The 25615-nt window shown below is 24.5% G+C and overlaps 2 protein-coding genes across 2 annotated transcripts; one reads left to right on the forward strand and one right to left on the reverse strand.

Annotated features, from left to right (window-relative positions):
- Nucleotides 1-764: 764 nt before the first annotated feature.
- Nucleotides 765-3139, forward strand: LOC113548946. The gene is made up of 6 exons (XM_026950059.1): nt 765-840; nt 1082-1132; nt 1553-1597; nt 1743-1814; nt 1890-1895; nt 3021-3139. Exons 1-6 carry the CDS (start codon nt 765-767, stop codon nt 3077-3079), a joined length of 309 nt encoding a protein of 102 aa, XP_026805860.1. The 3' UTR covers nt 3080-3139.
- A 5203-nt stretch (nt 3140-8342) lies between these two features.
- LOC113548955 (sodium channel protein Nach-like) lies at nt 8343-19145 on the reverse strand. Its single transcript, XM_026950070.1, has 10 exons — nt 19051-19145; nt 18146-18364; nt 16888-17005; nt 16560-16729; nt 13921-14137; nt 12847-13114; nt 12716-12781; nt 9555-9690; nt 9334-9425; nt 8343-8461 (listed from the first exon to the last, which is right to left on the reverse strand). The coding sequence occupies exons 1-10, from the start codon at nt 19143-19145 to the stop codon at nt 8343-8345; spliced, it is 1500 nt and encodes a 499-aa protein (XP_026805871.1).
- Between the last annotated feature and the right edge of the window lie 6470 nt (nt 19146-25615).

Consider the following 25615-nt stretch of genomic DNA (forward strand, 5'->3'; position numbering starts at 1 on the left):
ATTTATTATATTGGTGCTTTATTTATATAATATTACATTTTTTTGAAATAATTATATGTTGTAAAATATTTTCGAATAACATGCACAATATAGATATATATAAATTAATAAAAAAGGATACCATACCAACATGTTATATTTTTATCATACGAAGTTTTAATATCAAATTTGCGTTCAGTATAACCAATATAGTGTATTAATGTAAAAATCTATATTGATATTTTTATTGAATATTCAGTTATAACTTATAACTTATAATACTACGCATAATATACAATTTGTTCTGCTGATTTTCATATGTTTTACGGTATTTAATTCTAAGATTGATATGACATTCTTTAAAATATTATTAAATTTATTAAATAATACATTTATTTTTATCTACTATCTAATTCAGAGAAAATGTATAAGGATTGCGCAGGTAAGTTAATTATTTTACTTAATAATGCACTATCATTACTTACATAAATATTTTCGAATTCCATTTGTTGCTAAAATATTTTCACTGTATAATTGTAATTTTCATAGAATTTAAATGTCCAATTGATACTTAAATTGAATCTACATACTTTTACTAGCCAGATTATCATATATTTATGCTTTATTCCATTACAGTGCACATGACGAATTACAAATTAATGACTAATGACGGTATGTAATTACTTTTATAAACTTATTAAAACACTAATGTGTACTTATGAATAAAATTATAACTGAATTGAAAGTTTTTCTTGTAATTACCAGCTATAAAGTAATACCTGATAATGTACAGTTGGGGCGACGTAGAAGGCCAAAGGCCGAGTACTAACCACGAAAGAATGGAAGATAAAGTTAATGACAGTATTTTACTGTAAATGGAGAAGGGTTTTATTATTTTGACAACAGGCATGATGATAGGTTATTTCACCTTTCCACTATTTCACCAAATTTGTACAGTTATATGAATTATTTGCATTGATAATTTAAATTGATTTTGTTAATTATTAAATATAAATACACTATTATTTGAAAATGGTTAGATTAAAATATAAAAATGGTAATAAAATGAATTGTTGCAAATTTTGTTTATTTTTTATACTAGGTCATACTTATTTTGATGCCGAGTCATGGAGACAAATAGCTTATGACACAAGTAAGTTTAATTTTATATTAATTGATATTTATAATGTTTTGCTAAGTTTATAATATAAACATGGTAATTGGCTTGATAAATATGGTTCATGAAACAGAATAAAGAGCATTTGATATTTTTGTTTTACGTACCTAGTTGATATATTTTTTTAATTAGGCATTTTACAGTTGTATTTATGTAATAAATCTATGTTGCTATTTTCAAATAAATATAGAGTGGACCGGCGTTTCGAGTAAGTTATTGTTGTCAATATTCAATAACAGTCATTTATCATAAAATTTCATATCAATCAATTAAATAATTATATAGTAAAACGATTATAATTATTGTGTATATATGACTGTATAAATAAAAAATATTTAGTTAATAAATTACGTAGCAATTATTTGAATGACTCGAATTTAATTCAAATAATTTCAGATCCAATTGCAAGTTTCTTACATGATTGGAGAAACTGTGGATATGGTAATTATTAAAAGTTACACTATATCATTCTGACACGTAATACAATAACACATAATACCAATTTTAAATAAATGAACTAAAACTCTAAATCCATATTATAGTTCCATTCATCTAAAAAAAAAAAAATCAAATTGTTATTTTTCAGCTTATAGACGCAAATTGTCACCAACCGCTTATTGTAGAATGATAGCAGAATTTGAACCTTATGTACAACTAAGTGAGGAAAATTATACAACTTCGCACGTTTAAAAAACACATTACTTATTTATTTCTCGTCTTTATTGTTTTACAGTTGATGGTAAGTGTTTTTAATTAGTTAATTGTTTATATAATAATTATCGTTAAAATGCATGCGATATTTTTAAATATATAATTTTTAATAAACTAATAATTACACTTGATTATTTAGTGGATGCCACACCCTCATATTATGATAACCTTATCTTGCAAACGTAAATACGATATCAAATTTGTTTTTAGCATAACAAAATTGGTTATACTGATTTGGTAGCTATAATCGACCCATTATTAAGCTATAATTAAGGATAATAGTATAATGTGTAGGACATCTGATGACTAAAATGAACACCTAATCTAACATATATGTTACAAAATTTATTCTGCTGAATATAAATTTGGTATGCTGTACACTCGCAAGTTAATAAGCTGGTGTGACGTCCACTTAATAGGTAAATACCTTGTTCACTTCGAGTTTGAAAACTAATATATTTATTACTAATTGTTAATTTATTTAGATGGTTTATTCAAATACGGCTTTATACCTAGTAAGTTATTTTACTTTACACTACGTTACCTACTCATTAGATAAAATGTAAATGTAGCGAAATAGGCAAAACGATTACAAATATGATCTTAATTATTAATATCCAATGCGCATTAAACTGCAATTGACACCAGCATTTAATTTTTTTTTTCTTATTTTATTAAAAATAAGTATATTTGTTGTTTTTTTTAAGTTTCTTATATGTTACAATTTATTTTTTATTTTAACACGTGTATTATACATAAATTTAAATAGTTTTCATTTATACAATGACTTTTATTCTAGTGAAACACATTTTCCAATAGAATAAGATACCCTATATATAATTACATCATTAATAGTATATGCTTTTCGTATCTATAAGCATGTTAAATATTATAATGCTTTTTTTTTAGGTTAAAGATTTCATCGGCAGGTATTATTTATTTTGGTCTATATAACAACATTAAAAATATTTCTATCTAAATGTAATCATTTTTGAAACTGGTTACAATATATACATCTAATACGTAATATTATAGTACCTAATAAATGTATATGCAAAAAATATTCAACAATAATCGGTACTTTAATAGACGTATTCAACACATAATAACAATTTTATTTAAATCAAATTATTACTTTTTTTTTTTATTTTAGATGAAATTTCAACTCAGCGGCATATTGTACTTATGCAGTGTGCATCGCATGATTTTTAAACTATACCTTGATGATGAATTGATTTTATTTTATATTATGCACCTTAAACAATTACAAAGTTTCGATGTTAAAAATAAATTGTACTTTATATAAACAAGATGATGTTAATAATATATGATTCTATTTAATTTTACATATCGTTGTTTTATTTATTAAATTACAATTTTTCTTTATTAAACTTGTTAAAGGCTATTTTAAATAAACTTATACTAAATATTTTTTATCAATTGCACATAATATACGTAATGAAGATTGTTTTTCTTAAGGGTATAGTTTCTAATTGAAAATTAGATTTAGTTGATACTTAAAAGCATGCCATATTAGTTAAAATAAACAACAAATAAAGAAAAACAGGGATTTTTACTAAAAACCAGGTTTTTATATGTATTTTATCTTTTAGAAGTAACTCAATAGAGAATGAATTATCTAAAATATATACTTGAAATTTTCTACAATTATTTACATTAAAATTTCTTATAAGTCATGCAATATGCTTTCAAAATATTTTGATTTTTTCTCAGTTATTCTTAAGCATAAAAAAGTCTCAATATTTTTTCTTAATTTCATTTTATTTTAATTAATAAATATTTAAACAAATTAGTACATATTATGCAAAGTTAATTTTTATTCATTTGAAATTCATCTTTTTTCAAAGTTTGTCAATTTGTTGAAAATATTCTAGACAACTAAAAATATTTTAATACATAAATTATTTATGGTAAGGTTCTTTTTTGGAGGTACAATAAAATAATGTTATAATACTTTCATAATAAATACACTATTGTAAAATGTATACAGGTACTAAAATGTCTGTTGTGAAGTAGCTGTTTTAACAGATAGAAGAACCTATTAAAAGTGTGCAACATATTCTTTTTGTGATTTAAGCTTTATTTTACTAAAAATGGCTTTATAAAATAAAATAATTTACTATATTTATTTTATCATTACGCACCGTCAATTATACTAACAGAGTAATCCAGTACTTGTTCACCATCAATATGAAATCTGATAATCACAAATCGCTGAATTTTTTTAATTTTACTAGGTATACCAACTGAATATTGCATTAATCGTGCCAGGTGTTTCTGATTTAAGATATTACATAATACTATTAGGTACTACAGTATTTATAATCAATGATATCATACACTATTTCAATTTTGTAATACTCGGAATATATCATTTCTAAATTAGTTCTATTTGTAATCATAAGCGTATAAATTTAAAAACTAATTCAGAGTTTAATGTTTAATACAACGAAATGACAAATTAAATAAAATTTTTTAACTTTTTTTCACACGTAAATTATATTCTTGTGCTACATTTATTCAATACTATTTCTTAGATACAACTCAAAAGAAAATAATCCAAAATAGGTACTCAAAATTTTCTAAAATTGTTTACACTAGAATTTCCTATACGCCATGATATAATTTTTTGAAATTATTTGACTGTTTTGCAGTTCATAAACATTTTAAGTTCATAGTCAAGTCGTTTCCTACGATCATCCCATTCTGACGTCCATTAAAAATTTTCGATTAAGTGTTTTTTTACGGGATCAGGGTGTTTTACCATCACTCAACTAATAAACTAAAGGTCCAGTCTATACCAATTAATCCAAATCAGCGGAGATTTCTGCAATTTTATATCAAATTGGATATTGGGTAACAGTAATGACAATTTCCCTTTAACCAGTCCTATAATAATTATTGTTACAACAAAATAATTTTTGTTAGTGAATCATCATACCGTTTTCTAATCCGACTGAATATTGTTTGATCAATTCTAGAACATTTATTATACTCCTGACTCATATACAAAAATATAAATCACTCTGTTCATGAAAAATAATTAACTCTGATTTAATGTGGCGTTTACTGGAAATCAGACAATGTTATTTACACAAAGAGAGAAAGCTAAACATTTTTCAACAATACACCGAGTTCAATTGTAATCACAAATGTTAAATCAACAAATCTATATCCTTGAATAAATAACTTCATCATGTCAATTATATCAACATAAATGTAAATCCTCAAACATACTTATTGTTAAAAAAAATGTATAGATTGTTTATATTAAAAATAAAATCTTACAAAAGAAAACAAATACGAATACACAATAATTGGTGTCTAAATGTCATTCATGTTTTGAGCTATAACACCTTGATAGTTATTATTCATTACTTCATTAGTCAATACTCGATAGTAACATTATGTTTATTTTTAACAATATCAATGTTTACCAGGAAAAAGGCACATTTATTTATTTATTACTTTCCACATTGGTTCAATGGATGAACAAACATAAATAGCGAAATATAATTGAATTGGAAAGATTTCGTATAGTTTTTAGGTATAACTATAGACATTATATAGTCGATATTTATTACTTAATATAATAATATGTGTATGACTACAATCCGTAGTCCAAAATAGACAAATTCGACATATAATCAACTGGATAATCAACAATAGTCGGATTTTTTTTAGAATAATTTTTATTATTGTATTTTATATATTTTTTAATAGATTTAGTATTGTATCATAAGCAATTCTCTAAACGGTAATATAGTTAATTATCGATTTTACTAGTGCTTGGTAAATGATTCTAATTTTCTTGATTTCTATTAAATTAGCTAAACTTTTGAAACGATATATTATTTTTCTTAATTTTATTGTTGTTTGTTTTATGTGACCGTGCTATTTAAGTTTATATGTGCAGTTCAATACCAAGATATTTACAAGATTTTACCAATTTTAATTAAGTTTGACATGTACTGGATTTAAGCAACTTTCTTGAATACACAGGCTGAAAATAGTCGGTTGATTCGAATTAAATATATAGTATGGTAATATTAAAATTCTATCTAAATTAAGAAATATATTATTTGTACTTAGCGAATTATTGATTTTTCTCAGATCATCTTGTACGCATGTAAATTCTTCGTCCCAGGAGTTAAATTATATGTACAGTTTCATCAGTATAAGAGACTAATTTTAATGTATCCTTAAGTCACTTACTTGGATACTTTGTTTATTAAATATAAAGGGAGAAAGGTTATTGGTACCTTGAGGTACTCCACATAGTGTTCGCATTTCTAGGTTTGGAATTATTCATTCGGATTCTTTGTTTCCATTTTTTTAAGTACAAGCTTATAAGTCGTAAGTGGGTCCTTTGATACCAAATTTATGAAAGTTGTGTAGTTGTATTAAATGGTCTATATTGTCGAATGCTTTTTCCAGATCTAAGTATATAGTTGCACTTTTTCTTATACTTTTAAAATCATTATAAATATAGTAGATACTGTTGAGATTATTTGTTCCATATTTTTACTAGCCCTGAAACCATACTGGGTATGTGATAATAATTAAAAATGTTCAAGATATAGTGAACTAATTCATATTTAATTATTTTTTCTAAAGATTTGCAATATTCGAAATCTGTGAAACTGGGCGATAATTTTTTATGAATAGTTTGTTACCCTTTTATGTTGAACGAATTCAACTTCGTCAATTCTTTGATGTAGCAATTAAGAATGTAGATTATATGGTTAATATTTTTTTTATAATACTTCAATAAAAATTTTTATAAAATATTTCTGAATAATTACATACATGTTTTATATTCTACAATATTCATTATAATAGTCATATAGTCATATTATCTACATCTAAAAATATCTACAGTTGATCGTAAATAACTCGTTACATTGATTAAATAAAATTAAATAAGTATATTTAATCAATGACAATTTATTATAATATTCATCGATAACTTATCGACAATTAATGTACTATCGCGATAACCTATGGGACAAATCTACATACTCAATATTGCACGACGCCCAACCAAATGGGTTCACCATATAACACACATATTGTTACAATTTATAATTTGCTAGATTCAACGTCTTGATTTGAAAAATGTGATATCTTTTACCCTCGGACATACAACTTTTAATTGTGATAGACTATGTTAGTTCGATATGTTATTGTTAATACCAAAAAACCTGAAACCACATAACTTTGAGGAGCTATATATCATCAACAGATTAACAAAAAATGCAAATTTTACCATGCAAATTTATTAAAAAATATATTCCTATTAATTCATAAGATTTTTGTTATAAATTGTCATTTAAAAATCAAAAGTTGATAGTGGTTTACCCCCACAACTTAAGAGTTGAAAAAATAAAAGATTTATACCATTCTAAAAAAGCATCTTATTTCAAATTTGTAAAATAGTTAATACTTTTCAATATAATGAGTTGAGTGTTGTGATAAAAAAAAATAAATCACCCTATATATATATAAATAAAATTAATAATCGTATTACAAAAAAATGATCAATCATTATGACAAGTCTACTCTATCTATAAAAATAACATTTTAATCAAATAATATTTTTATACATTTTTTCAAATGATCTCAAGTCTCCACTCTCCAATTTTTTCACTAAACCGACGAACTTTGTGATATTTATGTGATCTTCAAAGTCCCCACGTACCTACTCATACTAAAAATAAAATTCTAGTTATATCTATATACAGTCTATCTCAGAAGAATATAAAATCATTAAATACTTGTGGAGTATAAGAAATTGTATTATAATATATGGTTATTATAGTTTTTATGCAAACAAATATTACTTTGTGATGTAAATTACACGACTGCAAATCTTTAAAATGTAACAAAATCAATGAGTAAATAATGTGTCATTTTCATGTACAATAATATGGGCTGTACATTATTAATAATCAAAAGTTACTAATTTTAGTATTTGTATTTCGGATTGGTGTTTAAGTGTCTTACGTTTACAAATATGAAATAATGGATTTCCGTCTTCCGTGTTACCATGATAACAAACTAGTATTAATATCTATAGGTGATCAATCTTGTACTTATAGAGAGTAAATCTATCTTGCTTCAAGTTGTAATTACTTGTATATAACATTAAAAACAAATAGAGCATAGAAAATGATAATATACTTATAAGCTATTACAATATCGTAGTCTCGTTAACTGAACAACGATCAATTATTGATTGTTCTTGTCTTATAAGTAGGTAGATATCATAATGATAAATTAACAACATCCAACAATAATTACCTACAGTTTAGTTGCTTTTAAATATTTTACCAAGTTTTGAAATTAATTTATAAACATTAACGTTTTAGTATACAGTGATATAATATGAATACAAAGTGAATTTTAATAAATGGTTTTCAAGAGATATACAATAAATCTTATCACTTATTACCTACTTATCAAACATGTGTACAATATAGTTACCAACCATTTTAACTATGATATATAATATTTCGAATAAATTAATTAAATTTAATCCCAAACATAAACTTATTAATCCACCAATATTACCTGTAACAAAATAACGTAAATTAATAATAATATCTACCATATAGCTATCGCTAAAAGTTTTAAAATCCATTATGTTCATAATGTTAATAGTTCGAAGTATAGTTATAGCAGTACCTATAGAAATTTACAGTTTAAACAATTATGACAATTATGTTAATCGACCATTTTTGAGAGGGGTGAAAAGTGTAAACATCGATAATCGAGTGTCAAGAGAATTAAAAAATGCAGTAAATGAATTGATCAATAGGCTTAATATAAATACATAATATAATAACCGGATCACGATCTTATCATTGGTTTATTTTGTCATTGAATCAATTATTATGATCCCAGATGTTTAATTTAATGAAAACGAAAATATTTACAAAATACTTTCAATATCAAATATAGTAGAACATTTTATTCAGAAATGGATGATGAACTATAAATTTTATTTTCGCTTGTTTCTTATAACGATTTATCGGTTAACTCATACTTAAAACATTTATAATTAATTTTAGTGAACTTCATTTGATTGAGATTGTTGATATAATCATTATTAAAAATCAAATCAATAATATATATATATATTTAATAATCATGGTATAAATTGTTTAAGTTATTAATTTAAAAAAATAATTTTTTATTATTTTAGTTATATATCAAAATTCAATTAACAAATCAAGATAAGTTTCAAGTATTTTCACATACTATGTGATCCGATTTACTACGTTTTTTTCCGCGGTACTTAATTTATTACTTTCAAAGTGTACAGAAATTATTGCAGATCCAATACTAGCCCACATTCAATGAGACTAATGTATACTAGACCACTACACGCTGCCTTACTACAGAGCAGTTTAAGTTCTCGGTTATTTGTTTTAATAACTCACTTATTATAGAGTCCAAGTCTACAAACGATGTGGCTATATACGCTGTGAAATAAGGTTTTTTGAAAACAAATTCAATCGTAGCACCTCTAGAACTAAAAACAAATCATGTTCGTTATTAAATATCATGCAATAAAATAACAATAATGTGTAGCTATCTCCTATCTATGTATAAATGTAAATTCATGTATTATGTGAAAGATAAACGATGGTTTCTTACGTACTTATTCTTTACTATATTTGTTGTTTTCATATAAGTCCAATCATCGTAGTGAGACGCATATGTTATTTCATATTCGACCATAGAGCATGTTGGCAAACATTTGCATATTATTTGCATTTCCGGCTGATAGGATGCTTCTGTATACAAATAATATCTTTTTTAAATTGTATTTCTTAAAATAATTATAAAATACCAGTAATTTGTCGCAAACGTATTTTTTCAATATAACTATATCATTTACTACTTTATTACTATTTTACTTTTCTACAATAGTAAGCTGGACGCTGGTTATTATGTAATGCATTTAAAATTGTATTTGGTATAATTTTATACCATAGATATTATTTTATTTTTAATATTTTGTATCGTTATCATAAATATAAATGTCTCACATGTTAATTAAATATTCCTAAGTACAACTTTGAATTAGTAGTTATTATATATGTTACAGATATATTTTAAAGTTAGATAAGCAGTGTGGGATATGCTGACAAATGTTAGTCAAATACTGTACTTACCAAAAATTGTATTTTCTTCGTTAACTACCTACTAGTTAAAATGGAAGTCTATAATAATGTCCAAGGAAAAAATCTTAATAGGAAAAATTACAAAAATAAAAATGCCACCACATGGAAAAACATTGAATCATGGATATGTTCTTAAAACTGAATTATTAAAAACATGTATCACTTTGAGGTTGGCGCGATAAAATATATTGCATCAGCTACTAGAGACCACCTTATACAAAATCAGACTACAAAAAAATGAATTATATACAAATGTTGAGGGTAGTTTTATTTTTCTTGTTCCTATAGATGGTAACGTAATTATTAATCATATTATGTATCAGTTGTTAGGATAACCTTGATGTTGTAACGAGAAAATATAACGCTATAACTAACCTAACCCAGGATTACCAAAAAGAAGTTGGAACTAGACTAAAAACATTTAAAATATGTTAAAGTGTCCGACATCTAAAATTCCCACGTTTAAATGTTTGAAAATTAAAAAAAATTCTTCGATAAAATTGTCCAGAAAAATAAAAATGTTTAAGTATCGGTAAATGGAATAGAATAACTTGTAATATTAGGTTAATTAGGCGCCCGAGAATTGGGCCGTAGTGAATCTTTTTTTCAAAAAAATATACAGTAAATGGGTCATCATTAAATTTTAAATTTTTATTAAATAATATTTAATATAAGTTTTATTAAGAGTTAAATCAGAAGTTTTAATATTAAAATTAGTAGCATAGGAACATTAAAAGCCAAGAAACGAACTTTAATTTGATAAAAATTATATTCTTAATGAAATTAAAAAATACGAAGAAGGGAGAAAACAGATTTGAATTTGTAAAATCTGTATCATATTATTTAAAAAAAAAATTTTATTTTTATGTATTAAAAAAAAAAAATAGTTAATAAACGTTACATATTTGTATGTTTGGTAGTTTACCAATAGCGCCTAAAAGTAACATTTTATATACCAATTGCGCTCTATTGCGCTCTAAACATTTTACACTACCTAAGGAAAATTTATTAGTTAGTTATAATTATTATATAATAAATGAAAACACTAACCGATTTTTTGTGAGTATTAATACATAATATAGTATAATATAATATAAATAAACCATTTTTTTAAAATTAATATGTCAGAGATATCATCTAAACACTAAATTAGAAAACCAAAAGTAATTTTTATCCTTACGCTAAATGTTAGCATTGTTAGCATTATAGGCAACCAAACTTAACACTGGTGCATTTTGTACGAGCGACGAAGTTCACAGGGACAGCTAGTAATATATTATAAACTGTAAGTAATATTAAATATAGGCTATTGTATACTTTTTTTCAATAAACATGATGCGTAATATTATCAATAATACAGAATACGATGTTATGAAATAGAACATACAAAAAAGCGTAAGTATTACGTTTTCTAGTTTACACGAGTGCGACGCGCCACTTATGTACAGCCTATGTCCTGTACATAGATTATTAAAGTACGCCACATCAAACAGGTTAAGGCTCCGAGCACTGGTTATAAAATATTTTATACCTAGTCACTTTAACCAGTAATAAATTTATCAAAAAATAAATTTTAATTTTCAAGCATTTTTATAAGTGTTATACAAGCGCAATTGGTATACTGACCATAAACAAAAATTTCATGTTAGGCTCAATCGGTCCATGCTCGTATATTTTTGTGTTATACATTTATGGCCCAATCTCCGGGTGGTAAAAGATAAACTAATATATTTTTATATGAAGCAGGTAAATAAAATGAGGCCTAATAATTATCGACCTCCCTGTTAATCTTATTGAACACTGTAAAACACCTTATCCATTGTGAATACTGTTATCGTCATCGTGTTATGTAAACTATGTATCTTAATATCCTATACCATATAATATAATAGAATCTCTACTTACACGTTCTAAAATATAATAGTATGGGAAAGAAAGATACAAGTCATAGAATAATAAATAATTAATGAAAAAAATCTATTTTACCCAACACCCATTGAGTGAGTACGTCGGAAATCGTGGTACTTATTCGGCATTATAGATATACATTATACGTTATAGAATTGTATAAGTCGTGGCTTACACTTTTGTATATTGTAAAAATTGTAAAAAAATCCAACGTGTTGAGTGCAAAAAATTACGCAGTATTATTAATTATATGAACTCAACTACGTGTAATTATAATTTAAAGATTTTGGTGTGAAACGTATATCATTTGACAAAGAGGAATTATATGTGATCATCGCGTGTACGCATGGAAATGCGTACCGTGGAACGCGGCGATGCACAACAGTTGACCAGAACAGTAGAGAAAGGACCTAAACAGGAGATCCGAAATAGACATTTTATAGATGTGCTCTACAAGAGTTAGAGCGAGCACCTTCAAGCTAGTTTACGTCAGGAATTCTATTTTTGTGGACTCAGCAGTATTTTCAATTAATTAAACAATATTTTGAGAGTTGAATTATTACCTCATAGTATATCCATACACGGTTGTTTGTATGCGAGCAAAATATAATATTATAACGAAGTTAGCGACAAGAGAATATTTTTATCGCTTAAATAACCGTAGCTGAATTCATAATAATTATATATAGTTGCTTTTATTAATAGACATACATTTATAGGTACTTACGTTTAACTTTTATCATACATTCTTTTTTCGCCAAACCACAAATGTTTACACCGGTCGGCGCTAAGACTGATGTAATATAAAAATGTAAATTTTATTGTAAAGAAAAGTATTATACAATTTAGTATACTCACAAGCCATATCAACAGAAACACAGCCGCATATGGTAAAAGTTTCATTGAAAACACATTCATGGTTACAGTTCATCTGTGTATACTGTTGAAAAATGGATAATTTTCTCTCATTTTGCAAATAGCATTTTCTGACTTCCGGAGAACGCCACTTTAAAGCCGAATTCATTTTTTTCACGAACGGAGTGATTTGTATTTTAGTATATGTGTCCGATGTGATAAATAATCGAGGATCGGGCAACAAGTATTCAACTGGATTAGATAATGTAATCTAAATAAAACCAATAGATAATTTGAATTATACATATTTATTTAATTTTTCCGTAAATATCTGGCAATAATTATTAGAGTGATTAAACTGTGTCAACGAGTCAATTTTTTTGATTTGACACTGTCAAATTTACAGCGTCAAAAATCACCTTTTATAAGTAAATAATCGTTAATCATCGTTTAAATATGTGAAATTTTAACTTAAAAGCTTATAAAAAAAAATTTGATTTTTAACCTTGTAATTTATTTTAAAACTTGCACATTTTATAAATTTTATCAACATTTGAATTTAAAATGTGTGTACAAAAAATTATTCTTATATACTTATATATCTATAAGAAAAATGTAAGTGAAATTTCGTATTAAATTTTTAAACTTTTTAACTAAGCAAAAAATTAGACTAAAAAATATAAAATTTAAAACTTCGATAAATAACTAAAGAAGAGTCGAAATATTTTGAAAATTATGCCATGTATAAAAAATGATGATATCAACATTTTGTAGAGATATCAATTATGTCTTCAGTTATTCAATTATTAATTAAAACAAAATAATAAAAATCGTTAGAAGAGAAATAATTATTATAAAGATAATTATTCTACAATGTTATAAAAATTTTGACTTGAAACGGTCAAGCATAAAAAAATATCAATTGATTCTTCACTTCATTTGTAGTTTAAAATAGATAGGGTTATTAAATCCGAATGCATTAATTTTTATCAACAAAACCTCCATTTGAGATTTTTAAATAATTAAAATAATTTAAAATGTACGATTGTGCGCACAACAGTTATTATTTTTACGCACAAAAAAAGAACTTTGAGATGAACAACTCAAAAATTCGTGATCCAACGTGTTAGCCATCAATCTAAGACGATGATAATAACTAACACCACTTGTTCTAGCAGGATTTATGTTGACAAGATGATCATTTTCTGAATTGCGTGGGTATCCATCATCTAAATTCCAATTTGATCTCTCGGTACCAATAAACGTATTGTTTTTTGAAAAGAAATTTAAATACCTAAAATAATACAATATTACATTACCACGATTATCACAAAGAAAGTTGCCTAGTAAATTTTCACTCTACTGTACAGTAAGTATCGTGTAGGCCAGGAACTTCAAAAGGGTGGGGGGGGGGGTGTTGTTCAAAATTAATTGACAAAATTATACACATAAAATTAATAACTTAACACATACTTTATAGTACAAATGCATAACAAATGAATAAATAATGGCTTATGAGAAAAAATGTAAATATTAATATTAAATAAACGTTAAACTATGAGTATACCACGGCTGAGGGGGGTGTTAATACACCTGTAACATCCCCCCCTGGCTACGCGCCTGGTATAGACTACTATAATGGGTATATTATATTAAAATTCAATGATAAATATATCATTATATATATGTACGAAAAACGATTATGAACAGATACAACCTGTCATCATATTTCACTATATATACTTATATCATAAATGTTTTTTTATATTTCTATTAAAGTAGTTGATTTAACTATTAATAATACAGTAAGTTGATTTAATTTTATCATGAACATTGTATTTATTTTATTATTAATTATTGATATCTAATAATATTAGATTAATATATATTTATACCATAATATTATATTATTGTTATCAACTTTTAAGTCAATACCACCTTACTCTAAAACAATGTGATTAGGTTATATTAAAGTTATACAGAATATGATAAAGTAATATCTCAAAATTAATTTGTATATAATTAAAATATTATTACGTACAGTAAATAAAATTCATAATACTCATAAAAGTTTAATTCCCTGGTATAATGTTTTTGAAATATTGAAATATTGAAATATAGCAAAATAATTAACATCGTTACTTATCGTTTAAATATGCAATACTACGCTCGATTAGTGCCTACGTCATACGCATTATCAAATGTTATATATTTTATATCAATTGGATCGTTTTGAATCTACACAAACTAAGATGCTTATTTAAAATGTATACAAATTATATAATAAATTATCAAATTAATTTTATTTGTTAAAACAATTAAAAAAAGTTTAGAGTATTTTTTTTATTTTGGATTTTTTTTTTTTTGTGTGTGAATAAATTTAATAGATTTAATTGTTTTAAAAAAAAACTATAACTTACGACTTCATTTTATTTTATATACATTTCAAATGTGTATTTTGTTTTGTTTAGTTCCAAAATGAAATTTTGATAAGGATTAATAACGTACGTGACGTCACACTAATCGTCCTTATTTTGTCCAATTTTGATCTTCAATTAGGTATATATAATATGTAAAAAAGTTATATTTGAACCTATAAGTTTTAGATATTTTTGTTCAGTTTACTTAACTTTTATTTGTGATAAATATTATACTAAATTTTCAATTGAAGATTTTATAACATTTTTACTAAAAATACTTATGATTTGTACATTTTTGTGATTTTAACGAATCTCGACAAAATTTTAACATCAAATACACATAAAAAAATAAAAATAAAGAAATCAATTTAACTGAAGCATAAAAATTCCTATTTTTTCTTATATTTATTTTATCACAATGATAAAGTAAGATTCTAGATCCTGTTTACTATCAGAACCTCCCGCCCACAAATTGAAAACCGAAATGAAATTCAAAATTGATGATGATTATATAGAAAAGTACAATTCAAAATAAATGCAAAAAAATCAAAAAAATTACTAATAAAAAACCACGGTAAAGACAAATTATTATTATTAAATGTTATAAGTACCTAGATAATTATATCGAGCAGAACGACAAATACACAACAAAAATTAAAAGAAGAATAGCTATGATTAAGTAAGCTTTCATTAAAAAGCAAAATCTCTTAACAAGCAGACACTTATTGATTAAAATTAGGAAGCTATGTTTGTTAATACATTTGTCTGGAGTTCGGTATTATATATTAGTGAGTCCTGAACTTAAAGTATCCTAGAAAAAACAATAATAAAATTATTTGAGATGTGGACGTGGTGAAAAATTATGAAAATCAGTTGAACGGAAAGAAAATTGAATAAGGAAGTGTTAAATATGGTGCACAAACCGAAATAAATTATTGACATTACAGAAATAAGAAGAATTAAGTTTTTTCAACCGCTATTGTGACACAATACGTTTATTATAAGGATGGTGAATGAGAAAAGAGGGAGAGAATGGCTTGGGAAGGTCGACCAAATGTACATAATAAAACTGACCTAACATGTAAATAATCTTTTGGTTCCAAATGGTATGATACTTGGATTTTTAGCAGAACGATATATATATTGCAGGTTTTACATTGATGTTAAATTTGTATTATTATTACTTTTTTAGTACTCTAATATTTTAGAATCCCTGAAATATAGTGATCTAATCAATGACGAGGTTAATTCAAAAACTATTATACAGCAGAGTTTTTATTTATAGCAATAAGTTACCTTTGATTATATTCATTTTTAAATATTTCAAATGAAGGTATCATATTAATCGAAAAACATAATCCAAGTATGCTCATTTTTGGTTGAATAAACTGACAAAAATTTGGAACGGTTAGATTTTCCCATTTAGCATCTGATTGAAATACTTCTGGACAGCTAATCGCACAGTTCTAGCATTAAAATCCAGAATTATATTTTTTTATTTTATTTCACATTGATATGGTATAAATTGTACAGCCCATAGTACAGTTGCATTTTAACAATAAATAAGAATCAATTTTAAAACAGAAAGAAAATATGCAAAGTTGAAACTATATTATATACTTACGTTAATCAATTTCGCGATTGAATTCTTATCAAAATAATTTTTTGAAAACTTTTGTGAAACGTCATAATTATAAACATCCAATGAACACATAATAGATCGGTATTCTTGAAGATGTTCCCTAAAAAAAATATAATATAACTAAAATTAGAATTAACACAGTCATAATTTTACTAACAAAGTAACAAAGTAACAAATTAAAGACTAATTCAATCAAAAATATATATTCTAAAATGTGCATATAAACAATATGAATTAGCACGATGCACGACTACAATCATTTAACTGACTATATTCGATTTATGTCAACACAATTTTTAACTATAGATATTATAATTTGATAATGTAATAAATCTTCTTCAAAATATGTTTTTAGAAATTTAAAAACATCAAAAATATATAGTTATAATTTTCTTATCAACCATATACGTATACACATATTAAATGTTAGAAGTTAAAACTTTGATAAAATTTAATATTAAACACATTTTTTTTTATATACAATTTTAGTTACTTTGTTGTAACTAAAAAAAAATATAATTAGTAAAAACATGACTCATTTACTATTAATTATATTATTGTTTTATTTATACCAACAATGGAATGTTTACATTAATACGTACCGCACACATATTCACACTATTCTGTGGAACGTAGTATATAAGTTATATGATATATACATAAAAACAACATTTTTTTTAGAAATAAGAATGTAGGTAGTAATAATAACATAAACTAACCTTAAAAATATATGTTCATTTGTTCATTTCTTTACTCAGGAATGTTTTTTTTATACAATAATTTATTAATTTAGAGCAAGCTGGTTTCCCAGTTTGTTTTTTATTTATCCTGTATCTACATAGATAATACCAGATTATGTGCCTATACAAATAAATAGGTAAATTTTGTTTTTTAATTTTATATTTATTATAATAATAACTATAATTTTTAATGCAGTTACAATAATATTGAAATAAAATCAAAATTTTAAAATACCAATAAGAAATAGATATTATTCACAACTAAACACGCTGTTATTATGCCTTGTAATTATATTACATTACATTGGTCACTAAAATCTCGTAGTATATATAATTATTTTTATGCATTTAGCACAATAATTTAGTGCTAAATGCATAAAAATAATTTAACCACCGAATAACTTAAAGTATATTGTTTTTACACTACACTCCATAATACTTTATTGAAATCACACACATTATAAATAATCAGGTACCTATTTATTTATACACAAAATTACCAATAGGAGCTGTTTGTGTTCATGTGTTTTTCCCAAATCCATTTTCGCAGTTGGTTTGATGGACAAATATTAATTGATGGAAAAGGTATATCCTGAATAGCTGATTCTGTATTTTCAATAGATATTATAGTTGGACTATCAATCCAAACGTAAATCAAAGCTCTCAGAGCTCCAAACGTAATGGATATCATACAAAGAAACGTCAGAATCCAAAACAATCTAAAATAATACATAAAATTATAAAAATAAAATGAAACAATCATTTTGTAATAAATTTTGAATTCATGTGAAAAAAAAAAATTATAAAAATTGTAAGTTTGTTTCCGTAAGACTAAATTAAACGTATATTGTATGTATAGTATGTACCTATAATTATGTAAGTGAGTTAAAGTTAATATGATTTTTCAATATTCATACCTATATTGTTTAAAAATAAACATGATATATTTTAATATGTACAAAATAAGGTACATATATAAATATGTATATACATAAATACATATTAAAAATATTATAAAAAAATTATTATATAAAAAATAATAAATTAATTTAATGGTTGATGACAAGTTTATCATTACAGTGATTGAATTGGAAACATTATAGAAAATTAACGTACTCGAATTTAAAAAAAAAAGAAGAGTTTTTCAAGAGTTAATTGAAGGGTCAACGACCAATGATAAATTTTCTACTTTTTATAAAATACAAATGTAAGCAACTAATTATTCATATTATTTTCACACCATATTACCAATAAAATGTAAAACTTTATTAATAAAAATGAAGATAGTACTCTTGCCATTTCCAACAATTTATGCATCAGAAATGATTATTTTAGTTATTAATTTCATAGCATTCACCACTTTCTATTAAATTAATATAAGTTTTATATATTATACCAAACTTACTTTTCTACGGGTGATCTGTCCTTCATCACAAAATATTGCATACAATGTGAAGTTGTTTTTACACAATACTCATGAAACCAACTATGTTCAGTCATTTTTAATATTTTAAAATTTTAATAATGAGATGGTTTATATAGGTATAGAATGTAGATGTGTATTTACTCAATATATTCACTGGACTAACAAACAAACAGTTCTGTTATTTTTTAAGTGTATTCATCATCATGTTAAAAACAAATGATAAAATTAGGTACCTATTTATTTTTTCGAAAGGGTCGGCAGTTGACTAGTATAATGATAATAAATATTTAAGTAGAAAGTTTGTGATATTTAATTGTGATAACAATGCGATTATATAGATAAAAATAAATAAAACGCAATATTCTTAAGTGGCCTCTAGAGAATTAATGTGCCATTAATATATATATATATATTTACTTGTAATATTAAATAAAACTGAAAAAATAAATAATCTGAAATAGTCACGTAACGCATAAATATTATTCCCAAAGTTATTTTATTTGTGAATATCTAGAATTTATTATTCAAATAAAATAAAAATATAAGATTAATTAATTTCATAAGCAAATAAGTACTAAATGTTAATGAATTACATAGACAATGAAATTTCCAAATGAACCAAATTGATTCAAAATATACTATTAAGTTCTTTTTTTCCTATCTCAAATAATAATCAAGATAATATCATATACTTACCTTGCTTCCCTTATTCTCAGCTAATCGTATAAAAACAAAACAGAAAGTACCTACTGGTTTGTACACAAATATCAAAAAAAAAACTTGTTCACGCACAAAACTATCACTCGTTTGAGAGCAGTTATGCCTTAAACCACACATGGTTTTTGCACAGTTACCTTTTACAGCGTCAATGTACAAATTACAACCAGAAAAATACCGTACTAGAACCTTGTGGCAAAGAAAAATATCCTATTTTTTTTTTTAAATAAATACAAAACCATATACGAGTACAATCATTGAATCGTCAAATAACCGTTCTAAAAATGCAATCAGTGAAATACAGATTCACACAATTAAGTTTATACCTAAGGGTTAAGTCTTTGACTCCTAATAATGGCCACTCTGGAAAATGACCAAACACTTTACCAACAAATGTGGTATTCTCGTCCTTTCTTAAATGATTTGGCAAATCAATAGTTTTTATTATAGTTATACCAATTTAGAGAATGCAAATCTATTTGGTACCTAATCAATTGTCCGTATTTTGCACACAATTTCTATACACTCAGACTTAAATCTTATTTTATATTTTTATGTTGCACCAATCTAGGTAAATCATTTTTGTATTCATGACCTTTGTCAATGTCTTTTCTCACCAAACCGATATCTCCTATACTGAAATTATTTTAATAATTCATAAGCTTCGGTAAAAAATTGCCAGATCACGAACAAATCCCAAATAAAATAGCAAACATTTATCAAAAAAGTAAATTTTGTTTCATGTCCATACTTATAACCAATGGTGTAGTGGAGGGTATACGCGGGTATACGGCGTATACCCAAAACGCTAAAATTCTTAAATGTGTATAGGAAAGAAAATAAAACAAATACGCGGGTATACGGTCGTAGCCTTTTGGATGATAACCATATTACCACAATTTATTGATAACATACATATAATTTGAACATTTCTAATTATATTTTTTTTTATTTTCATAACTCCAAGAGAACTGGTGTATCAGAATAATTAATTATGATTAATTATAAAATGATAAGAAATAGGAAAATTTAAAGTTGTCCAAACGTCAAAACAAATATTTAAAATTAAATTAATATTATGAATTATGACGACGGCAATATGGTGTATGTAAGACATGAGGAAAATGAAATACAACAATTGGGCCGTAGATTTTTATTAAATACATCTATACTAGTACAAGGAATGAGAAACTTTATTGATAATAATACAATGAATGAAGAAATACAGGAAATAAATATACTTATAAAAACATTGCTAGTCACTACAGCAGAATGTGAATGGGGATTTAGATTAATGTTTAATGAACAGAATATGTTCAAATCTATAAGATCTAAATTGACAATAAAAAATATAACAAATCTTATGTTTATCAATATAAATGGGCCACCTATTAGTATATGGAACCCAACCAAACATGTTGGAAGCTGGCTGTTGCAGCACAAATCGACCAATGATAACCGTTCAAGGAAAGTGGAGCCATTAGAAAAACAAAGTGGAAAATGTTATAAACTATAAATAACAAATAAATACATTTGCTATAATGGAATAATATATTATATTATGTATTTATATATACTTATAATAATAGATAAATTTAAGTTAATTAATATACGGGGGATATAGGGGGCAGAGCCCCCCACGTATTACACGTTTCTCAATTTAGGTGTATACCCAAACAAATATTTACAACTACACCACTGCTTATAACTATGCTCCATGTGTCTAACTTTAAGATTTAACTAACCTTTTAGCTACACTCCTCCAGTGGCGTAGCCAAATGAAGCGCTATACCCCCCCCCCCCATTGGCTATATTTTCGATATTAATTTGAAATATTTACATTTAAATATAGAAATTGTCTTACAAATTTTAGTTATTTAAAAATAGTAAATAAATTAACGGCAAATCAACGTTAATACGTTATCAGTATTTTTGTTTTTTTTGTTGTTGTTTATTTTCAATAACTCAAGTTAAAAGTATTTAGCCCCCCCCTCCATAAAAAAATCCTGGCTACGCCTATTTACTCCGTTATAATATTTACACCATAGATATAGGTATTCGCACCAAATCATACTCTATACTCGCAAAATTTGCTATGATACAGCACCATTAATTTTTTATTAATATATGTAAAAAAAAATGATAATGATTTGTATATTTAGATATATTACGTATACTATTTAGACATATAGTATCCCTACATGCGTATGTGAATACATTTAAAATATGTTTATACCTACAAAAACTACAATGTAGAGAATATTTTTAAATACATTTCATAACATTTGAATTCGTGTATTTTGATTAATCAATTCAAACTTAAATAATATGTTTGGTATTTTTTAATTTTGAAAGACTAAGTTTATATTAAAATAATAATTGCCACGATGAAAAAACTTTTAATGAAAAAAAAATTGTCGTTCTCGCAGGGTAATACTTTGTATACACAATTGTTCAGACAAGAGTTGATATACTTTCAAATACTCTCGTCGAACATTATATGTGACGCGATAAAATGTATTTTAGTTTAACAAAGCATAACCGATATTTACCATTTTACTTAAAATAAAATGCCTTAAATAAAATTAATTGATGAACAATGCTTTTTTTATAATACATTTTGTTCAAATTAAAATCACAAATAAATAGTTTGAATTTAGTAATCTACAGTCTTATACGAGTATTCGATTATTATTAGAAATCATTTAACTTTATGAATTATACAACGTTTGGACATTAATGTTTACTATTTAGTATAGAAATTAGATAGAATTTTGTTTATTAGTCAGGTGATAGCAAACAACTGTGAAAATCCAAAATCCAATATTTTTATGGTAAATTATCAATGTTCCTATAGTAAATAGTAATTGCAAATTATAATCATTAATTAGTTATCACATAAGTGTTTAAGTCAAAAGAGATAGAAAGAATCTCATATGAAATTGTTGTGATAGAAATAAGCTACAACTGACAAAAATAATTTTCTCACAATGTTTGGATTAGCAATTACATAAAATTATAATATAATGCTTCCATAGTAAACTAAATAACTAAATATTTTTAAAAATAATGTAATGTAGTTTTGGTTTAATGAATAATTTCGATTGTGAGCCAAGGTGTTGTAAAAATATACTCGAAGACTAATACCTGGTGTAGACCTACTGTACCTACATGTTTATCATAATATCTCAAATCAATTTTGTTTTTTGTTATTCGAAAACAAATATTGATACACTTAACATTTTCAAAAAATATTTATATAATACTATATTAGGATTTTATTAGAAAAAATAATATTTTAGAGCTATTTATGAACACTAAAATAGTAAAATGTACTATTTTATATTATTTATTTGGCTATACCTACAGTACATGACGTTTTTGTTTTTAACTTATTTTTAAAATATTTCAAAAATTGAATGCACAATTCCTCAACGATTTATCAAAATGTACACATTTATAATATTAATGGTAAACTTACTTAGTTATAAATATTTTATAAAATTAAAAATTACAATTATAAAAATATAAAATATTTATATTATTTTAAAATGAATGTATTTTAAATTGGTCAAAATTAAAAATTCTCAGTACTTTTCTTAAAAATAAGGAAAGAAATTATTTTTACACAATAACAATCTTTGACAAAATCAAATTTTTTTTTTCCATAACTCAAAAACAAATAGCCGTACCTACATACTTGAAAATACAATTTCAAAATATTTTGAACCTTATTGAGCGATTTATAAGTATGAGAAATTTTTGATTTTTTTAAAAATATATTTCTATAAATGTCGATTAAACGTTTATCATTGCGTAAAATGCTTGAAAGTTTAATACAAAGCTCCTTATGTTAGATTTTATCTCAATTAAAAAAAAAAAAAAAACAAAAAATATGATTACAATTTTTTTTATAAGTTTTTGAGTAAGAATTTTGAAAAAATTTAAAAATCTTTAACATTTACAAATCATTTGTAGTTATAAAGTCATAACCATTTTTGTTTTTATTACCAAATATTTGAAAATTTAATTTAATTTAATTTGTCTTCCTTTAAAAAATTTTCAATCTATATATAAAAAATAAAATTCTAATTGAAAGTTAAATTAACTGTTTATGTTTTTACAAAATTGAATATTCACCCGTAAAATAATTGTTTCCCCACAAACAGTTAATGGGGTTCTTCTCTCTAATAGGTTTTCTTACCTTCTTCCATTATAATAATCGATAAATGCAATAAGCTTTCATCTATTCAACGATAATCTTAAAACCACAGTTACTACGTATATGTTGTTATATTATCTTTGCTATTATATAATTATGTGTATGTATATATATATATATTATCATTGATTATAAATACTAGTTTTTATAATCAATAATATTATAGATTGACATATTGTATATTAATATTTAATAATAAAATACATTAATAACCGAGTAAATGTTTTCGATAACATTCGTGTGATCATTTCTCCGACTTTATACTTTTACATTATGGATTATAATAATGTATTAATAATAGCTGTTATGAACCATTGATTAGAATGTAAATAACTATTCCTCTAAACACAAATATTGTTTTATAGATAGTAAGCGCTGATTAAACATTAAACAATAAAAATAGTAGATAAATAGATATTTAAATACAAAACAATAATTTACAAAATATTAAGAATATTTTTAAAATTTAAACTCGATTTTATATTTAAAGACTATATTTATACACAGTACTCATAACAAAATCATAAACTAATGAGATTACTGCTGATTAGGTGTTGAAAAACTGTTTGATATATTCAAATACAGCTTTAGGTGATCGTGTAGTGTGTACTCGTATAATACTTAGGTGAAGCATATTTTCAAACTCAACACATAGTTTGAATTTTTTTTTGTTTTAGATAGAATCGTAAATATGTTATTGATATAATTATATTTAAATGCACTATATAGTCATTTAGTTAAGTTAAATCATCTATCATTGACAACTGATTGCAATTAAATTTTAAATTATAAATGTATAATTGTGTTTCAAGTTATTATTGGAATGATTTCAGATTTAAATACTGTGTACCTTGTACCTGACTGGATACATGTAAATGATAACATTTATTTAATTGTCTTCTAATTATTTCCAATTTTGCTTCATAGCAACTGTTGAATTTTCATCACCATTTATCAGAATATGTTGTAATTTTTTTTTCGATGTATTATATTGACGATAAGTTAGAATATATAAGCATTATGATATAATATATGAATAAAATCTATATTTTATTATATTGTGTTTAAGTTTAAATTCTATATTCTGTATATATTATATTTACTATAGGGATTCTTTATTCCAAGCATCTTGTGGTAATTGATTTACAATTTTAAATTATTTTTTAAAATAAGTAATCTATTTTATTATTAAATGCATTGAATAAAACTAAATTATTGACCCGCTGTATTAAAGATCCATGAACTAAAAACACCGTCGACAGCTCCTACAGCATATTGTTATTACGGTTTGTATAACGACATGCTATACTCCTTTAATACGATGCGGAGTAAAAGAAGAAACTAAAAATATGTTGTTATAATAATAATTATGATATAATGCATTGTTGGACAAGTAGTTATATTTTTTGAATCCATGTAAAATAAAAAACGAAAAAATACTTCTTTGTTAAAAAATTGTTTTATATTATATACCTACGTTAAAGAATCTAAAACTGAAACTTTTATTTTGCACATTTTGTTATTTTAAAATTATTTTTATTTTTTTTAAGGCCACATATATATTTTACAATTGTTATGCATATTAATTATCATAAAGAATAAGAA

Source organism: Rhopalosiphum maidis, chromosome 4 (assembly GCF_003676215.2).
Source record: "Rhopalosiphum maidis isolate BTI-1 chromosome 4, ASM367621v3, whole genome shotgun sequence".
Lineage (NCBI taxonomy): Eukaryota > Metazoa > Arthropoda > Insecta > Hemiptera > Aphididae > Rhopalosiphum > Rhopalosiphum maidis.

What these genes read in the sequence shown, in the direction of transcription:
- LOC113548955 (XM_026950070.1), bottom strand. Translation starts at nt 19,145, where the DNA reads ATGACTGAACATAGTTGGTTTCATGAGTATTGTGTAAAAACAACTTCA. An exon ending in AAAAATGAATATAATCAAAG is followed by an intron (nt 14,138 to 16,559) that starts GTAACTTATTGC and finishes GTATTATTTTAG; the next exon opens with GTATTTAAATTTCTTTTCAA. An exon ending in CATCTCAAAGTTCTTTTTTT is followed by an intron (nt 13,115 to 13,920) that starts GTGCGTAAAAAT and finishes GGTTTTATTTAG; the next exon opens with ATTACATTATCTAATCCAGT.
- LOC113548946 (XM_026950059.1), top strand. Translation starts at nt 765, where the DNA reads ATGTACAGTTGGGGCGACGTAGAAGGCCAAAGGCCGAGTACTAACCAC. An exon ending in GGAAGATAAAGTTAATGACA is followed by an intron (nt 841 to 1,081) that starts GTATTTTACTGT and finishes TTTTTATACTAG; the next exon opens with GTCATACTTATTTTGATGCC. An exon ending in TTGGAGAAACTGTGGATATG is followed by an intron (nt 1,598 to 1,742) that starts GTAATTATTAAA and finishes GTTATTTTTCAG; the next exon opens with CTTATAGACGCAAATTGTCA.